Here is a 13487-nt window from a genome sequence, read left to right as displayed (position 1 = left end):
CTGATACTTTTCTGTGAACAGACTTCCACCTCTTGAGGTACAAACTAGCCACTGCCTAGCAGGCTGACTCAAGTAGATATCTCTGCAACGCAATCCAAAGACGTCTTTTAACATCATAACAAAACTGTTATTTCTCCACAATCTAAAAAAAATATAACATCACTCGGATGAGGCAGGTTACAGACCAGTATAAAAAAGGCGAAACAATTACGATAAAAAACCCTACAAAATAACAAAAACACAACATGTTTAAGTGAGATAATCTTCAGCCTATGTGTCCCAGTCATTGTAATTAAATGATTTAATATGCAGAGAAGAAGCATATTGTTTCTTGGACATATTTAAACTGTATAATGCTGCTGGGTTTTTTTTATCCAGGTGTACAGTATGACACATTCAGTTTAAGGGTAACTGAGCCAATCAAGCAAATTAAACTTCATTCAAAAACGTTTGACATTATTTAGTATTTGCAAGAAATCACAGCATCTTGATTTTTTAGTAGCGCTCATAACAATACATTGAAATCTTCTAATATGGCTCCCACTTTGTTTTACAGACCCTCACAGTGACAGAAACATTGGACAGACCTTGCCTGAGCTCACAGTCCTTCTCTTGACCACACTGCGTTTTTCCCCTCACCGTAGGCGGCTGAGATACTTGGCATGTAGTGCCCTGGGAACAGACTCTTCCTGTGGGAGCCCTGGGGAAGGGACCTGTGTGATAACATGACATGTGAACCAGCACTGTATGGCCCTGATAAGGATTCATCAGATACCAGAGTCCACCAAACAGACAGGGGAAGTGGTGATAAGGGGACGGCTTTGCGTTTGATCCACTTATTTGGTGGTACTGGTGGTGGTGACGAGGTTTGGAGTAAGACTCCTCGCAGATCCTCATCAGACTTCCCGTTATGTCATCTCTCAGCGGTATAAGTGCAGCTTAGTGAGCTCACATCCACTAATGTTGCAAAGATTGCCAGAATAAATGTTCGGCCCACACAGGCCATGCCATGTAGTATGTTTGTGAAACGTTATTCATATTTGTGAATGATAATTGCGCTCTTGACCAGCTGAACAGCTTTCCAAGAGGCACTCCGCTGTGCAGAGCAGAGTTATACAATAGGAATATAATGAGGAGGATAATGTGCAGCCTGCTGGCAGAGAAGCTGTTAGGAGTGTTGTCTCACTGGAACCATACAGGTTCCTGGGGATGTATGTAGGAGATCGTTTTTCCTAGTGATTTATTAGGTCAGTTCTTTAGTGCCATTAAATTATTGGATGGAAGCTCTGGTGTAACATTTAGATTCTCTTGTAGAGACTTCTCTGGTTGATGAGAATGTGATGACCCAGATGTTTGTCTGCAGCAATGCCGTCAGGTGACAAGACTTTTTTGAGAAACCTAATATTAATCATGCACATACCATATTGAAGATCATTTCTAAACGCTGGGGACTGGCCACATCATGTACTTCAGGACTTACTGTCTGAAGAACATTTAATGGAAAACAATGACTCTGTATTCGTGTGTGACTGACGATCGATTGTTTGAGCCGAGAGAAAGTATCCACCCTTTGTAACCACTAGAAAACAGGCCACTAGGTGGCAGTAGTGCATCCTCATTGCATCCGAGCATTAACTGAGTGCAGGCACGATGTGTTGCAGCTTACTAATGACTGATTTAGAGAATTTACCTGGGTTGTTGCCATGACCAGATTAAGCAGCTTGGGGTTCTTGGAGCAAAAATGAGTCACTGGGCTTCTATTAACCTCCCGTTGAACCCCCTTCCCTGTGCACTGTATTGATATGCAAGCATATTACAGCCCCAGGTTACAGCCCCAATTTGTGTGTCTTGAAAAGTACATGTACCATAAGATGTAGGATTTTGACACAGGGCCCCTTTTCAAGACCTGGGCCTCAAACTCTGGTAGCAGAAGCCACCCTAAGGCCCGTCTCATGTGAGAGGATAATGAGCTTTAGTAGTCTCATATTCCCAAACAAAATCACAATTAATCCTATTGCCACAAACCCAATTGCCACATAGTGAACCTGCTTTCTGAGCTCCTGTGGTGCTCTTCTGTTACTGATATCACATTTAGACAAATTGAATGCAATACCTGTACAGTTCAGTGCAGTCCAATACAGTTGTAGCAAATTATACCTTTGTGAGGCTGATATTATCTTATCTTGTGTTCAGTTTCTTTACTGTGACATAAAAACTAATCGCAGTGACAAGAAATTATGAGATACAAAAGTCAACATGTATCTTATAAAATTTTGACTTTAATTATTAAACCTTTTTTATGTCACAGTTTTAGCCTTTTATCTCATTTATCCCATTTAATCTCAGTAATTACTTTTTACCTTGTAATTATGACTAACCATGGGTATACGTATCATAATTCGTTTTTTTACCGTACAGAAATGGACTTCCATAAAGCTGTGGATTCACATGCACATATACATATGTATAGTAATTATTTGTGAACTCCTATGTGTTTGGAGGATGAAGCAACTACAACCTTCAGCCTTGAACTTCAATGCTGTAAACATGCCCTTCAGCATAGGTTTTGTCAACATTTGTTTGACCAAAAACAGAACAAATTAAACTTAATGAAGGTAATTTTTTTTACCACAGGCATCATATTAAGCCTGTACATTTAAAATAAAGTTCTTGCTTTGTTTCTGATTCAGCCCGCAACCCTTCTTAATGTAAGGACACTCTTAAAGACAAACTGATGTATGGCGTCAGTATAATATCCTGAAAGTATACTGAGGGAACTTTGCCTAAATAGCCTGGCTTAGTTCAGCCCTGATCCACTGCAGTGCCTCCTTCCTGTCACTTGTCTGTGCTGGTGCGCTGTCAAGCACAGATTTAGTGTGAGCAGCCCATGGCATCATACTGTTATGAACCTTTAATTATACACATTCAAGAGAGAATCTGTCCTAGTGGGCCGCCAAAAGAGAGTGAAACGGCACCTTTGGAAATGTTGGGCTTGCCAGTCTGGTTAATGACACCGATTTCTCTTCCATTAGAGTGCAGCTATTGAGCAACAGCCCCAATAAGATACAAAATAAATGGTGTGCTTGTGAGTCAGATTACAGCTGTATATTGGGGGGTTTACAAAAAAGAAGTCTGTCGTGTAGGCGGGAGATGCAATTGAATTGCACCATTTTGCTTTATGTCTCCTTTTCTTTATTGAGGCTCTCAGCAAAATGGTCGGTTTCACTTTAATTCAGCAAAGAAGCAACATTTTAACTCAGTGAGTCATCACAGACAGCATTTCCATGAGATTATACAGTCTAAGAATCAAACGTATGTCAGGCTCATGTGGATTCCACCCTGGTGTATAGATGCCTTTGGTGCAGAAGTGAAAAACAAAGCATTTGTCTTCTGAAAACTGAGATGTTTAGACAAAAGCCTTTAGCAGAGTGCGGCTACATCAGATTGGTGCCTGCTATTATTACTCCGATTACCATCTCTTACATTCGACAGCACATCTTCTCCACAGTGAAGGGGGAAAATGGGAGTAATGGTGAGAGGAAAATGCAATCTTGATGTCAGACAAGCACTCGATTAACCACTTACAGAAGCAGCCTCCGCGTCAGGGCAAGGCCGTGCCATCTCACGTTTCCTCTCAGCCCGGTCCTTCCAACATTACTGGCCACAAGGTATTGATTTTTCATCCCTCTGAATATCTCCTTGCCATTAATAGAATTTACACCAGACTATCAATGTTTCAGGGAGGCCTCCCCTCCCCTTCCAGCTCTGCCGGGATCTTCTCACCCTTAGAGAGGGCACACTCGAATGTTCGCCCTCCATTAGCTACGGTTGTGGGAGCGAGAAGACATGGAAGTTGACATTACAGGCCAAAATGAAATTTGTGTTAGCAGCAGTATGGAAACTCAAGAGCAGCAGTGGTGAGTCAAGGCTGTTTCACTTTTTCTCTCTTTTTTTCCCCAGAAATTTCAGAATGAATGACTACAGAGAGTGATGAGTCATTTAGGTTTGAAACACCAGTCTGTATTTTACAGGAGTTGGATATAAGAAACCTTATCTGTAACAGCATCAGTATAGATTGTAGATTGTGAATACTGCCTTAAATCGGCATTGTGTCATTTTCGAGAAGAAATTCAAACTGAATGAGATAATAATACAAACTAAGGAATGTTTTTTTTTTTTTTTTTTTCTTTTTCCATAGCTAAATAAACAAGCTGTTCTCAGAATAAAACAAGGTCCCCAGAACACTGTTTGAAGCTAGAGAGGTGGCAGGGTCCGCCACATATAAACAAAGTAAACAGTATAAAATATGTGTTGTCCTTAAAGGTCATACAAATGCAAATGGAAGAGATTTAGTTTTCTATTTGGGTAAAATTAAACTACAGCTATATGAAATTAAATTGTTTGAAAGAAAGAAAATAAAACTGATGAAATTCAGCCTAACTAAGCTCAGCTAAATGAATACTACTTGAAATAACACTTTTCATCTGCTAATATATGATGATGTTAAATAGATGGCATCCGTAATGATTCTCCATTCTATCATGATAACATGCAAAAAAACCCCAATTATCTTCCATATCGTCATGCTAATAATGATCGTAATCCACGGAATTACAAATGACGCGGTTGTTCTCACAGATGCTGGCTTGATAGGCTTGGAGCCCAGCCTGCAGCGATCACAGCGCCTCTGATTCAAGTGACAGCGTCGGTTTGGTGACCTTAGCATCTTTCCATGGGGCGCATCGATTTTTCTCCCACATTACAGATAATTGCTGGACGCTGTGAATCCTATCCTCCCAGGCAAGCAGGGAGGAGCTTCTGTAGTGTGTTGACACGAGAGTGACTATCTGATTTGAGGAATGTGATATCCTGCCTATCCCATTGACTGTGATTGACTTTTTTATGTACTTCCTGTCTATGGTATGAGTATATCTAACAGCTTATCAGGGGAGTTGCGGACCCTGCCACCTTTCTAGGTACAAACAGTGTTTTGGGGACATTATTTTTGTCTGAGAACAGCTTGTTTATTCAGTTGTGGAAAAATTAAATATGAGTTTGTATTATTACCTCATTAACATTATAAATATTACAATTCTGAGTTTAATTTCTTCTCCTGAACGACATAGTGCCCCTTTAATGTCAGAGTTTGACTTAAGCAGCAAGTACACCTTTCAGACCTTAATGAGAGCAGCGGCTTTGGCCAAACTTTGTTAATGGGTTTCCAACTTGTATAATTGATTGTGATTAATGACCTATTTGGCATTCTTCTGTGATGGCAAAAAGATAATTATCCCAATTCCAGATTTGTTGCCAAATAGTATAAATCACATTACTGGAATGAATGCAGTGCACAGCTTTTACAAACACAACTGTAACCTTTAGCGAGGGCCAAGCAGTAGCTCTTATTATATTAATGTGAGTTTTCCTGTTCTGCATGGAGCGACTCTCATCATCTTATGCAAATGACTGCATCTTCTGTTTGTTCTGCTCCATAAAGTAATGAAAAAGTCACTTCCTTGCTGTTATTATGTGAGGCACAAATCTGCTTTGATGGCCTGAAAATGAATGTGCATCTTCCGCATGTGGAGGCAACTTCAGCTTCTTGCTTTTGCTTTCTACTTTAAACTGTCATTTATTAGTCATTTTACAGCATCGGGATGTTTTTGTTTCATGTGCCCTTAAGTGTGTTTTACTAATTAATCACAAAGTTGTGCGTTGCCATCACAAAAGCCGTCATAGCAATCTGCAGAAGAAGCATGCAGCTTCACATTGTTCTAAGGGAACAAATGAGCCATCCGCCCACGCACAGGGAACAGCACATTAAATCATACAAGTCTCAGAACACACACTGCCTATCATCGCAGTCTTCAAACACTGTTGTGACCTGGAGACAACATGCTAAATGTGATTTCTCAGTCGTGTACACAGTGCAGGGTTATTGTGCTTCGAACGTCCCCTGTCCGCACTCTAAGTGGTGTGGCCTATGTGTCACGGAAAAACAGGCCACTGATGCAGCGTGCTGTGGCCCAGGGGCGGGTGTTAAGGCCACGCGATTGGATGGATTCATGTGCAGCATTTATCTCCCAGAAAGGTCTGCTTTAGTCTGCTTTAAACTCACACAGCGCTCCATTGTGGCCATATGGCCATGCACACGCATAAAGAGACAACGTGTGTGCAGAAATTACATAAACACTAGCATGGCACTGCACATGTATAACGAGGAAATGACTTAAAGAAAGACGCAATCAGACTTTCGTTTACCCTTTCCCGTTGTTACATAGGAAGCTAAACTTTCAGTTGTCACCGACTGCTGTGTGTACATGACATCTTATGCAAGCAGCTCTGTTTGCTTGCAGAGGCAAAGACACGTGCCTCAGTTCATAACTAATGGAAGACTGTGTATGCCATTCATGCATGAGAGAGTCTGCATGGCATAATCCAGCGTGAACTGTCATGATGTGAAAATGCCATGGCTGTATGCAGAATGCCCCAGAATACACAGAGATATTAAAATGATTGTATTTACTTGGATATAAATACAGACATGACAAGACACATTATTTGACAGTAGACGTGTAAAAAAATACAAACAGCAAGATAGTACCTGGTGCTCTCTGTGTTACATTTAGGTTAAGATCTAATTGTGTGGTTTATACAGGATTTAGGTTTGGCTCTGTTAAGGGTGACAGTTGGCAGGCAGACAGTGATAGAGTGGGGTTATGGTGGAAGCTTAATTTTTTAAGCTCTCATGGATGATAAAACACATGCCATTTCCAAATGCCTCGTACAGGGATCAGATTAATATTTCAAATGCAGCAGTTTGGTCGGGTGCTGAAATGTTGTAAATAATACCGTCGGGATAGAAACGGCGACGTTTGCGACAGTTCCTGTTTTACCTCTCCTGCTCCGACCAGTGGAATCAAGCTGAAATATGAAAACACCGCAGGTGAAATTTCAGCAAAACAGAACATGTTTTCCATGAGAGCCTTGCTCACTGAGGCAGCCTCGACCAGCACAGCAACTCATTGGAGTCCAGCTGTTCGGCATTGATCCCTCTTGTGTTTTCTGATGCACTGGCCCGGAATGTGATGTTATTTCATTACTGAGGCAGAAGCGACAAGCTCGGTCTCCTCCCCCAGGGCACCGGCCACTCACTTGGACAGGGGGCACTGTATGTAATCATAACTGAATGGCTTAGTCAGACAAGCGCAGTTGCCTATGGAGAGTCCAAATCAAGCAGGAAGAAACTTTGGAGTCGGGAGGTAGGACGGGAACACACATCAGAGAGAGAGGCTTGAAAGGCCTGGACAGGAAAAACAGAAACAAGCACTGCATTAAAGACTTGTCATCAGCAATGGACCCAGACGACAATGAACTCGGCATCTTCACTGTCATTCAGTGAGTAGTGTGCTGTGGATGTTCTGTGCTTACTTTATAATTCAGTCAGATCTGATTACTCACGGTGGTCATATCTCTGAGGAGGGAGTGCACTGATGGTGGTTATTGTATAGAGAGCTTTGAGTGCTCAGACCATAGTTTCGCTTTTTACCTCAGTCTCACACGGGTCATTTTGATGAGAATTAATGCTAATTAAATTTTGCTTGAATTGTGGTACAGATTGCTGCCTGAAGGTCGCACCTTACCCAACTTATTCTTTGCCGCCGCTTCTCAGTAACGATGTTTCTCAGTAACGATGTATGTTCCTGCGGGACTGCCAAGGTTTTCCTTTGAGATCCACCGCCACCCTCGGAAATGATTGGTGTTTACAGCTTGCTCGAGAAATCTTCCTTTCAAATCTCCACACCTGAGTGACAGTGCTGGAGCCAGTGTATGGTTATGCAGAGTTTTCCAAAAAGACATACGATTATACCGAAGATGTTCAGGGGAATGCATCAATAGCGTTGTTATATCAGCTCGGTTTAACTGGCATTTTTTCACAGACGCATTATCAGAATAGGTTAAGCACAATTAAAATTAACAACTGTAATCCAAGGGTCTTCAATGTTTTTCAGGCGAAGGACCCCGAAGCTGATAGAGAGAAAGATTCTGTTTTATATTAAACTGGACCTACACTAACGTAGGGAGCAGCACTATAGGCCGCTCTCTGCAGCAAGTTGGCAGCAGGCTAATGTTAGTCTCTTGGGCATTAAGGTACGAAACAATCCATTGTGTCTGAAAAGAATGTTCATATGCTTTGGATAGTGATACAGATAACTGGCTTGTGGATAGGTGCTGCAAACTTATTTGGTGTACGGTTTTGGTTGCCTTGCTTACATGGTTGCACAAGTAATGGGTAGCCTACCATCAATGTTGCGGAAGTTAACTATTTGTTTTTTTTGTATTAATTCATCTATGCTAATATTATGTTGGATTTATGTTATCTTAGCACACATCAGCTAGTGTCTGATAATGTCTTAGCTTTTTTATTAGCCTTAAAAAATGTAGCTGCATCCATGTGCAGATCTATAAGAGTTGTCTCTCAGCTCCATTCTCGCATCTCAGTTTGCTAATTGGGCTGTAAACACTGACCTAAACATGGAAGAGTAAGTCTCAGCCCAGATACCCAACCCACTCACCAAAATAAATGTTGCCAATGTACTTTTCTGCAAACCCCCACGGATAAGATGATACGTTTCTCATTTTATATATTTATTCATGATGAAGAGTAAAACAAAGCAGAAGAAACACAGCAACAAAACAGGAAGCAGACTGCACAGATGAGATTCAGAAAACCCCTGGAGGTTCGTAGAAGGAGTCTCACTATCTCAAGACGCAATGCAGGCAAATACAAAAGTCAAGTAGCCCACAAGTAGACTTTACATTGCACCTTTATGTTTTCAGTTTAATATTGTGACAATGTTTTGCTCATAGTCAACACTTCGTTAGGGCTAGGAAAGTATCATGTTTTGGCTAACCTGGTCCTGTTGCCACAAACACTTGGAAAATGTCCCAAGGTTTTGTTAAAAATATCCAGTAGTTTCATACTTGCAAATGTTGAAACGCAGTCTGTAACTCTGGCTTGGCAGCCATCTCGCCTAGCTGTTTTGTAACCACGATCACCTCCACCTGCAGACCTGAAAGTCAGCTCACACACATGTAACATAAACATGACATATTGTAGAAATGTCGATATGATACAAATGACATGTAGAACAATGTAGAACATTTTTTTCTCGTGACTGGACTGGGAAATCTTACACAACCAAGCACTGACTAAACTGTTGTCAGACAATAGATAATGGATTTCCTGATTGGATCTAGGTTAGTTAGACATGTCTGTAGAGCTGTGATTGGCTGGTGAATGTCCATTGTGTCAATATATGGTCTTCCGTCCAGAGGTTCGGTCCTGCAGCAACCCTGAGAATAAGTGCATGTAGAAGATAGATGGATGTACCAGCCATGACCCGACAGCTACCCACGTGTTTTAAAAAACTTGTATGTTTGCAGCACACAGTACATGTAGGTGTCAAGCATCTTGGCAGGTTCCCCATTATGTACTTGTATTCACTCCGCACAGAATAGGCTACAGCCTCCCAGTATTACTTTGAACTTTATCAGCAGGTGTAGTGAAACTGGCACACCGAATCCATAATCTGTTTCAAAGCGTAGCATAACTCAGCCAGGTAACACTTCACTTCTTATCCCAATTAGTCACACCACTGAATATTCATGGAAAAACAGCGTTCAGATCTTTAAATTCCCTCTTAAAAGCTGTTTAATTCACTGAATAAATCAGCCGTGGCACTGGCATAATTTGCGTGGCACTAACAGACGGGGAAAGTTGAGGTACTGAGGTGGCTCGCAGGCAAGGATGAATACCAAAAGGACACACAAACAAACAGAAACGCTGGTTAAGTGTGGCCTCTGAGGGCGGCTCGATGCTGTGGCCGCTGACACACATCTGGTCGAGGTCAGGGCTGCTAATGCTAAGTTGGGATCAGAGGGAGGTAAAAGCTACAAATTCACATTATTGTACTCACAGCAGAGAGTATAATGCTGCTCAGTCTGCACGCTATATGTACACATCTTCTCAAGTTCCCATTATATGGGCATTTCCTGATAAATCTTGTGTGTCTGATCTTTTTATAACAGACATTAAAGGTGCACTATGTAGTTTTTGGGGAAGAAATTTTAATCAGAAGAGAAAGTGACTGATTTTCTATGACTAAAAAAACTCAATAAACAAACTCTCTTTGTTTTCATGATTGAATAAACTAAATAAGCAAACGGGCCTGAAAGGACAACACAAGTTCATACTGTTTTACTTTGTTTATATTTGGCGGACCCTGCCACCTTTCTGGCTTCAAATAGTGTTCTTGTTCTTCTTGTTCTTGTTTATTCAGTTATTCAAAACATGAATAACTCTGAGTTTGTATTAATACCTCATTAATATTGTAAATACGTTTGAATTTCTTCTCCAAAACTACATAGTGCCTAACTACCAAACATGGTTATGCCCTGCTTATTTTAGGTTTTTAAAGGCGAGCAATGCGATCCTTTTGAGCACTGCTGGGCTTAAAGTGGCCAAGTGTGCCAGAAATTACTGAAATCAGCTGTTTTAAAAGGGACACAGATCGAGAGGAGGGTTAGGGATCAGCAGGGCAGCGGGGTTTTATCGGTCAAAGCTTCAGCCATAGTCTCCTTAGATCACGCTTCTGTCTGACCCTAATATCCTCTGCCACTCATGTTGGCCGCCGGACCGCGAGCCCAAATGGGCAAACATGAGCGTCCAGAATACGCTGAGTCTCTTCAATCCTCCCGCCACAGGACACAGCGGTGGCATTTGATGCAAGCAGACAGACATGTTCTCCTCGCTCATCAGTGGGTACTTGATGTCGCGTGTGTACCCGACAAAAAAAAAGAAAGAAAAAGACCGTGTGAGCTGTATCGTCAGCTAAACTGTTTTTCAGAATTGGATTAAGATACTGATACACTTTTCACAGACTCAGAGTTTTTAAGGTAAAAAAAAATCTATCAGCAGGTTCACTTTTTTTTTTTTTTTTTTAGTTGCATCTTTTCTGTTGCAGCAAACAAATCTGAGCCTGAGTGGAAGTGACAACATTCTTTATTGCATGTATCACTCTCAGCAAAGGCACATTGACTCACCCCGCAGAGCCTTACAAGTTGTGGCATTTTAATATAGGATGCCTGCTACTTGACTGTGGAGACACTAACAAATCGTGGCTTGAAAATTCCTCAATTTGCATCCTACGTTTTTTGAATTTATTTATCCATTACTACCTGACGTTTTTATCGATCGCAGTGTTTATTATTCCGTCAAGCTCCCAGCGGAGATTCAAGCGGAATATAATTAGGAATGGAGGAAGGTCCTCTTTTTACCTTTTAAGTGTATTTTGACATCACTGTGGTGTAAATGAGTATTACGCAGGATTTATTTATTTTTTTTAGACTTTATTGACTTGTTGATGCTGTGTTCAAGCACATGGAAGTAAGGCGGATGCCTTTTATAGGATCTATTCAGTGTCAGCTTTATGCGATCAGGACAAGAGAGTAAAATTGGCTGCTTTTTCCTCGAGAAGTTCCCTTTTTATCAAAACTGTCCGTGCCACATGAAGAAGTATCAGACCTATCCGGATCAGAGACGAGGCTAATTGGCTCTTGGCGGTTTTTCCGACGGATGTACAGGGGCACCTCGTCTGTGCCACTTGATTTATGAAGGGTGGCTCTCCCTGTTTGGGAAAATGATCGCGTGGTGATTCTTCATCTGGACCGAAATGTGATGTTATCCTATAGCTGGTTTTAAAATTGCGGTCCTCTCCCCTCCTGCTCAATTTATCAGCCTTCGCACCCTGACGTGAAATAGGAAATGCCTCCCCCCCCCAAAAAAACGCCGGAATTGCTGCACATCTTGAACGAGATGGAGCAAGATAAGAAAATTCACGGGGATGTGTTTTTGATCTAAAGGAATATCAGAGAGAAAACGAGACGCTTGAAGCATTTGTTAACACGAAGCGCCGTGAATCACAACAGCCTTCGTCTTCTCCCCTCTGGGCATTGATTAATCACACAAACCCACTTCTTGTTCTCCACAATGGAGTTCTACAATCCCGATCTTCTCGCATCGGCTCTGTGTCCGTTTGTTCGTGTCGGGCTAATTGCTGAAATGTTCGGAGGGGCCTCTCATAAATGAACGGCCTCATTGAGAGCAAGCATTTCACAGCTGAACTGTTGGGAAAGGTCAAAACAAATGCAGTGTACAGTATGGGCATCCTAATGTGCAGCTGTGAGGCAGAGATTCAGCTGGGGAGGGGACACATTAGGTCCTCCTGTCCCCACAGCTGCTCCTCTGTTGCACTCACATTATGAGCACATCATGCAGTTTATGCGCGCGTGTGTGTGTCCTTGTCATTTTATCTTTCTCATCCTTTTCAACCTGTTCCCACTCTCTGGAAACACACCTCGGGGCTTGAGGATTGATGAGGCGAGCCTTTGGGGAATTCTTGGGAGCTGGCTGCATCCTTTAGTGGTGATTCTTGTGGCCTTCGCTGCCATATGTATGCACAAACACACACACACACACACACACACACACACAACATCCTCTCACATTCCTCTCTCTTCCACTCTCATCTCCCATCGCCGCCGCCACCCCTGTCCCTCCCTCTCTCTCCCTCTGCCCCTGGCTCTCTCTGCCTCTCTTTCCAAAGCTGTTGTTACTGTGCGGCTCCCGCACATCATTCCACCGCGATGGAAATTAAATGAAGGTGGCTTAACGCAGCTAACAGAGGCATGCTTTGAAGGATGTAACCGGGGGAGGCTGCTCTGCCAGATCCTTTTCCATGGGCTGTGGATTTGCGCTGCTGAGGCGAGGACACAGCAATCACTCAGCCATGCAGAAGCCCAGACAACAGGACTAATCTCTCCACCTGACTTGTGGGAGCTCCACTTTTTTTTTTTTCCTGAATTATTTATTCCTCGCCGCCAAAGACAGTGTGGGACAATGGAGTGAAGTAGATGTTACATTTGTAGCCTTGACTGCAGTCTGCAGCACACATGGATGTGTTCAGCTTTGTGAAGATGCCAAAGCTGTCAGGGTGAGTCCGCTGGATGCTGCTGCTGTTTTGCTTGCCTGTGTTTAATGTGCCAGTTCATTCTCCTAGTAGGTTGTGTCATGTACTCTCCTATAGATTCAGAGAGCAACACGGTGATCACGCGTGGACTTGGGCCATTAAAGATGCTGAGTTATTGATTGCTCAAGAGAGCAAGTTGTGCAGTCATGTATGATGTGAAGAGAATGAGCAAGTGAGGTGGATGGGGAGTGGGGGTGGATGCGGGAGGCGATGCGGCTCGTGTATCTAAACTGTCTGTATGTAAGTTCGTAAATTCCTTAGATTGCGGACAGCGTTTGTGGTCTGTTGCTTTGTGTGTTTTGTGATGCTGTGGAAGCATGAATGTTCTGGAAAATCGTCCGCATTTCACTTCAGTTACCACGGCTAATGGTTACCAATTCATATTAGAGTTGTAAG

At 42.3% G+C, this 13487-nt stretch overlaps 1 protein-coding gene across 8 annotated transcripts in view; it reads left to right on the top strand.

Annotated features, from left to right (window-relative positions):
* The first annotated feature begins 3879 nt into the window (after positions 1-3879).
* Positions 3880-13487, top strand: part of LOC115587671 (FERM and PDZ domain-containing protein 4-like) — a 40471-nt gene continuing 30863 nt past the window's right edge. For 4 of the 8 annotated variants that reach the window (XM_030427605.1, XM_030427601.1, XM_030427602.1 and 1 more), the window contains exon 1: positions 3880-3917. In XM_030427605.1, coding sequence (XP_030283465.1) covers positions 3895-3917 — 23 coding nt within the window. In that variant the 5' untranslated portion in view covers positions 3880-3894. Of the gene's footprint in view, positions 3918-7292; positions 7399-12568; positions 13056-13487 lie in introns of those variants that run through there. The other 4 variants (XM_030427607.1, XM_030427606.1, XM_030427604.1 and 1 more) reach the window with 2 other exon arrangements.

This window comes from Sparus aurata, chromosome 9, assembly GCF_900880675.1.
Source record: "Sparus aurata chromosome 9, fSpaAur1.1, whole genome shotgun sequence".
In the NCBI taxonomy this organism is placed as follows: domain Eukaryota; kingdom Metazoa; phylum Chordata; class Actinopteri; order Spariformes; family Sparidae; genus Sparus; species Sparus aurata.
Note: the sequence above shows the minus strand (reverse complement) of the source record. Positions and strands in the feature narration are given on the sequence as shown.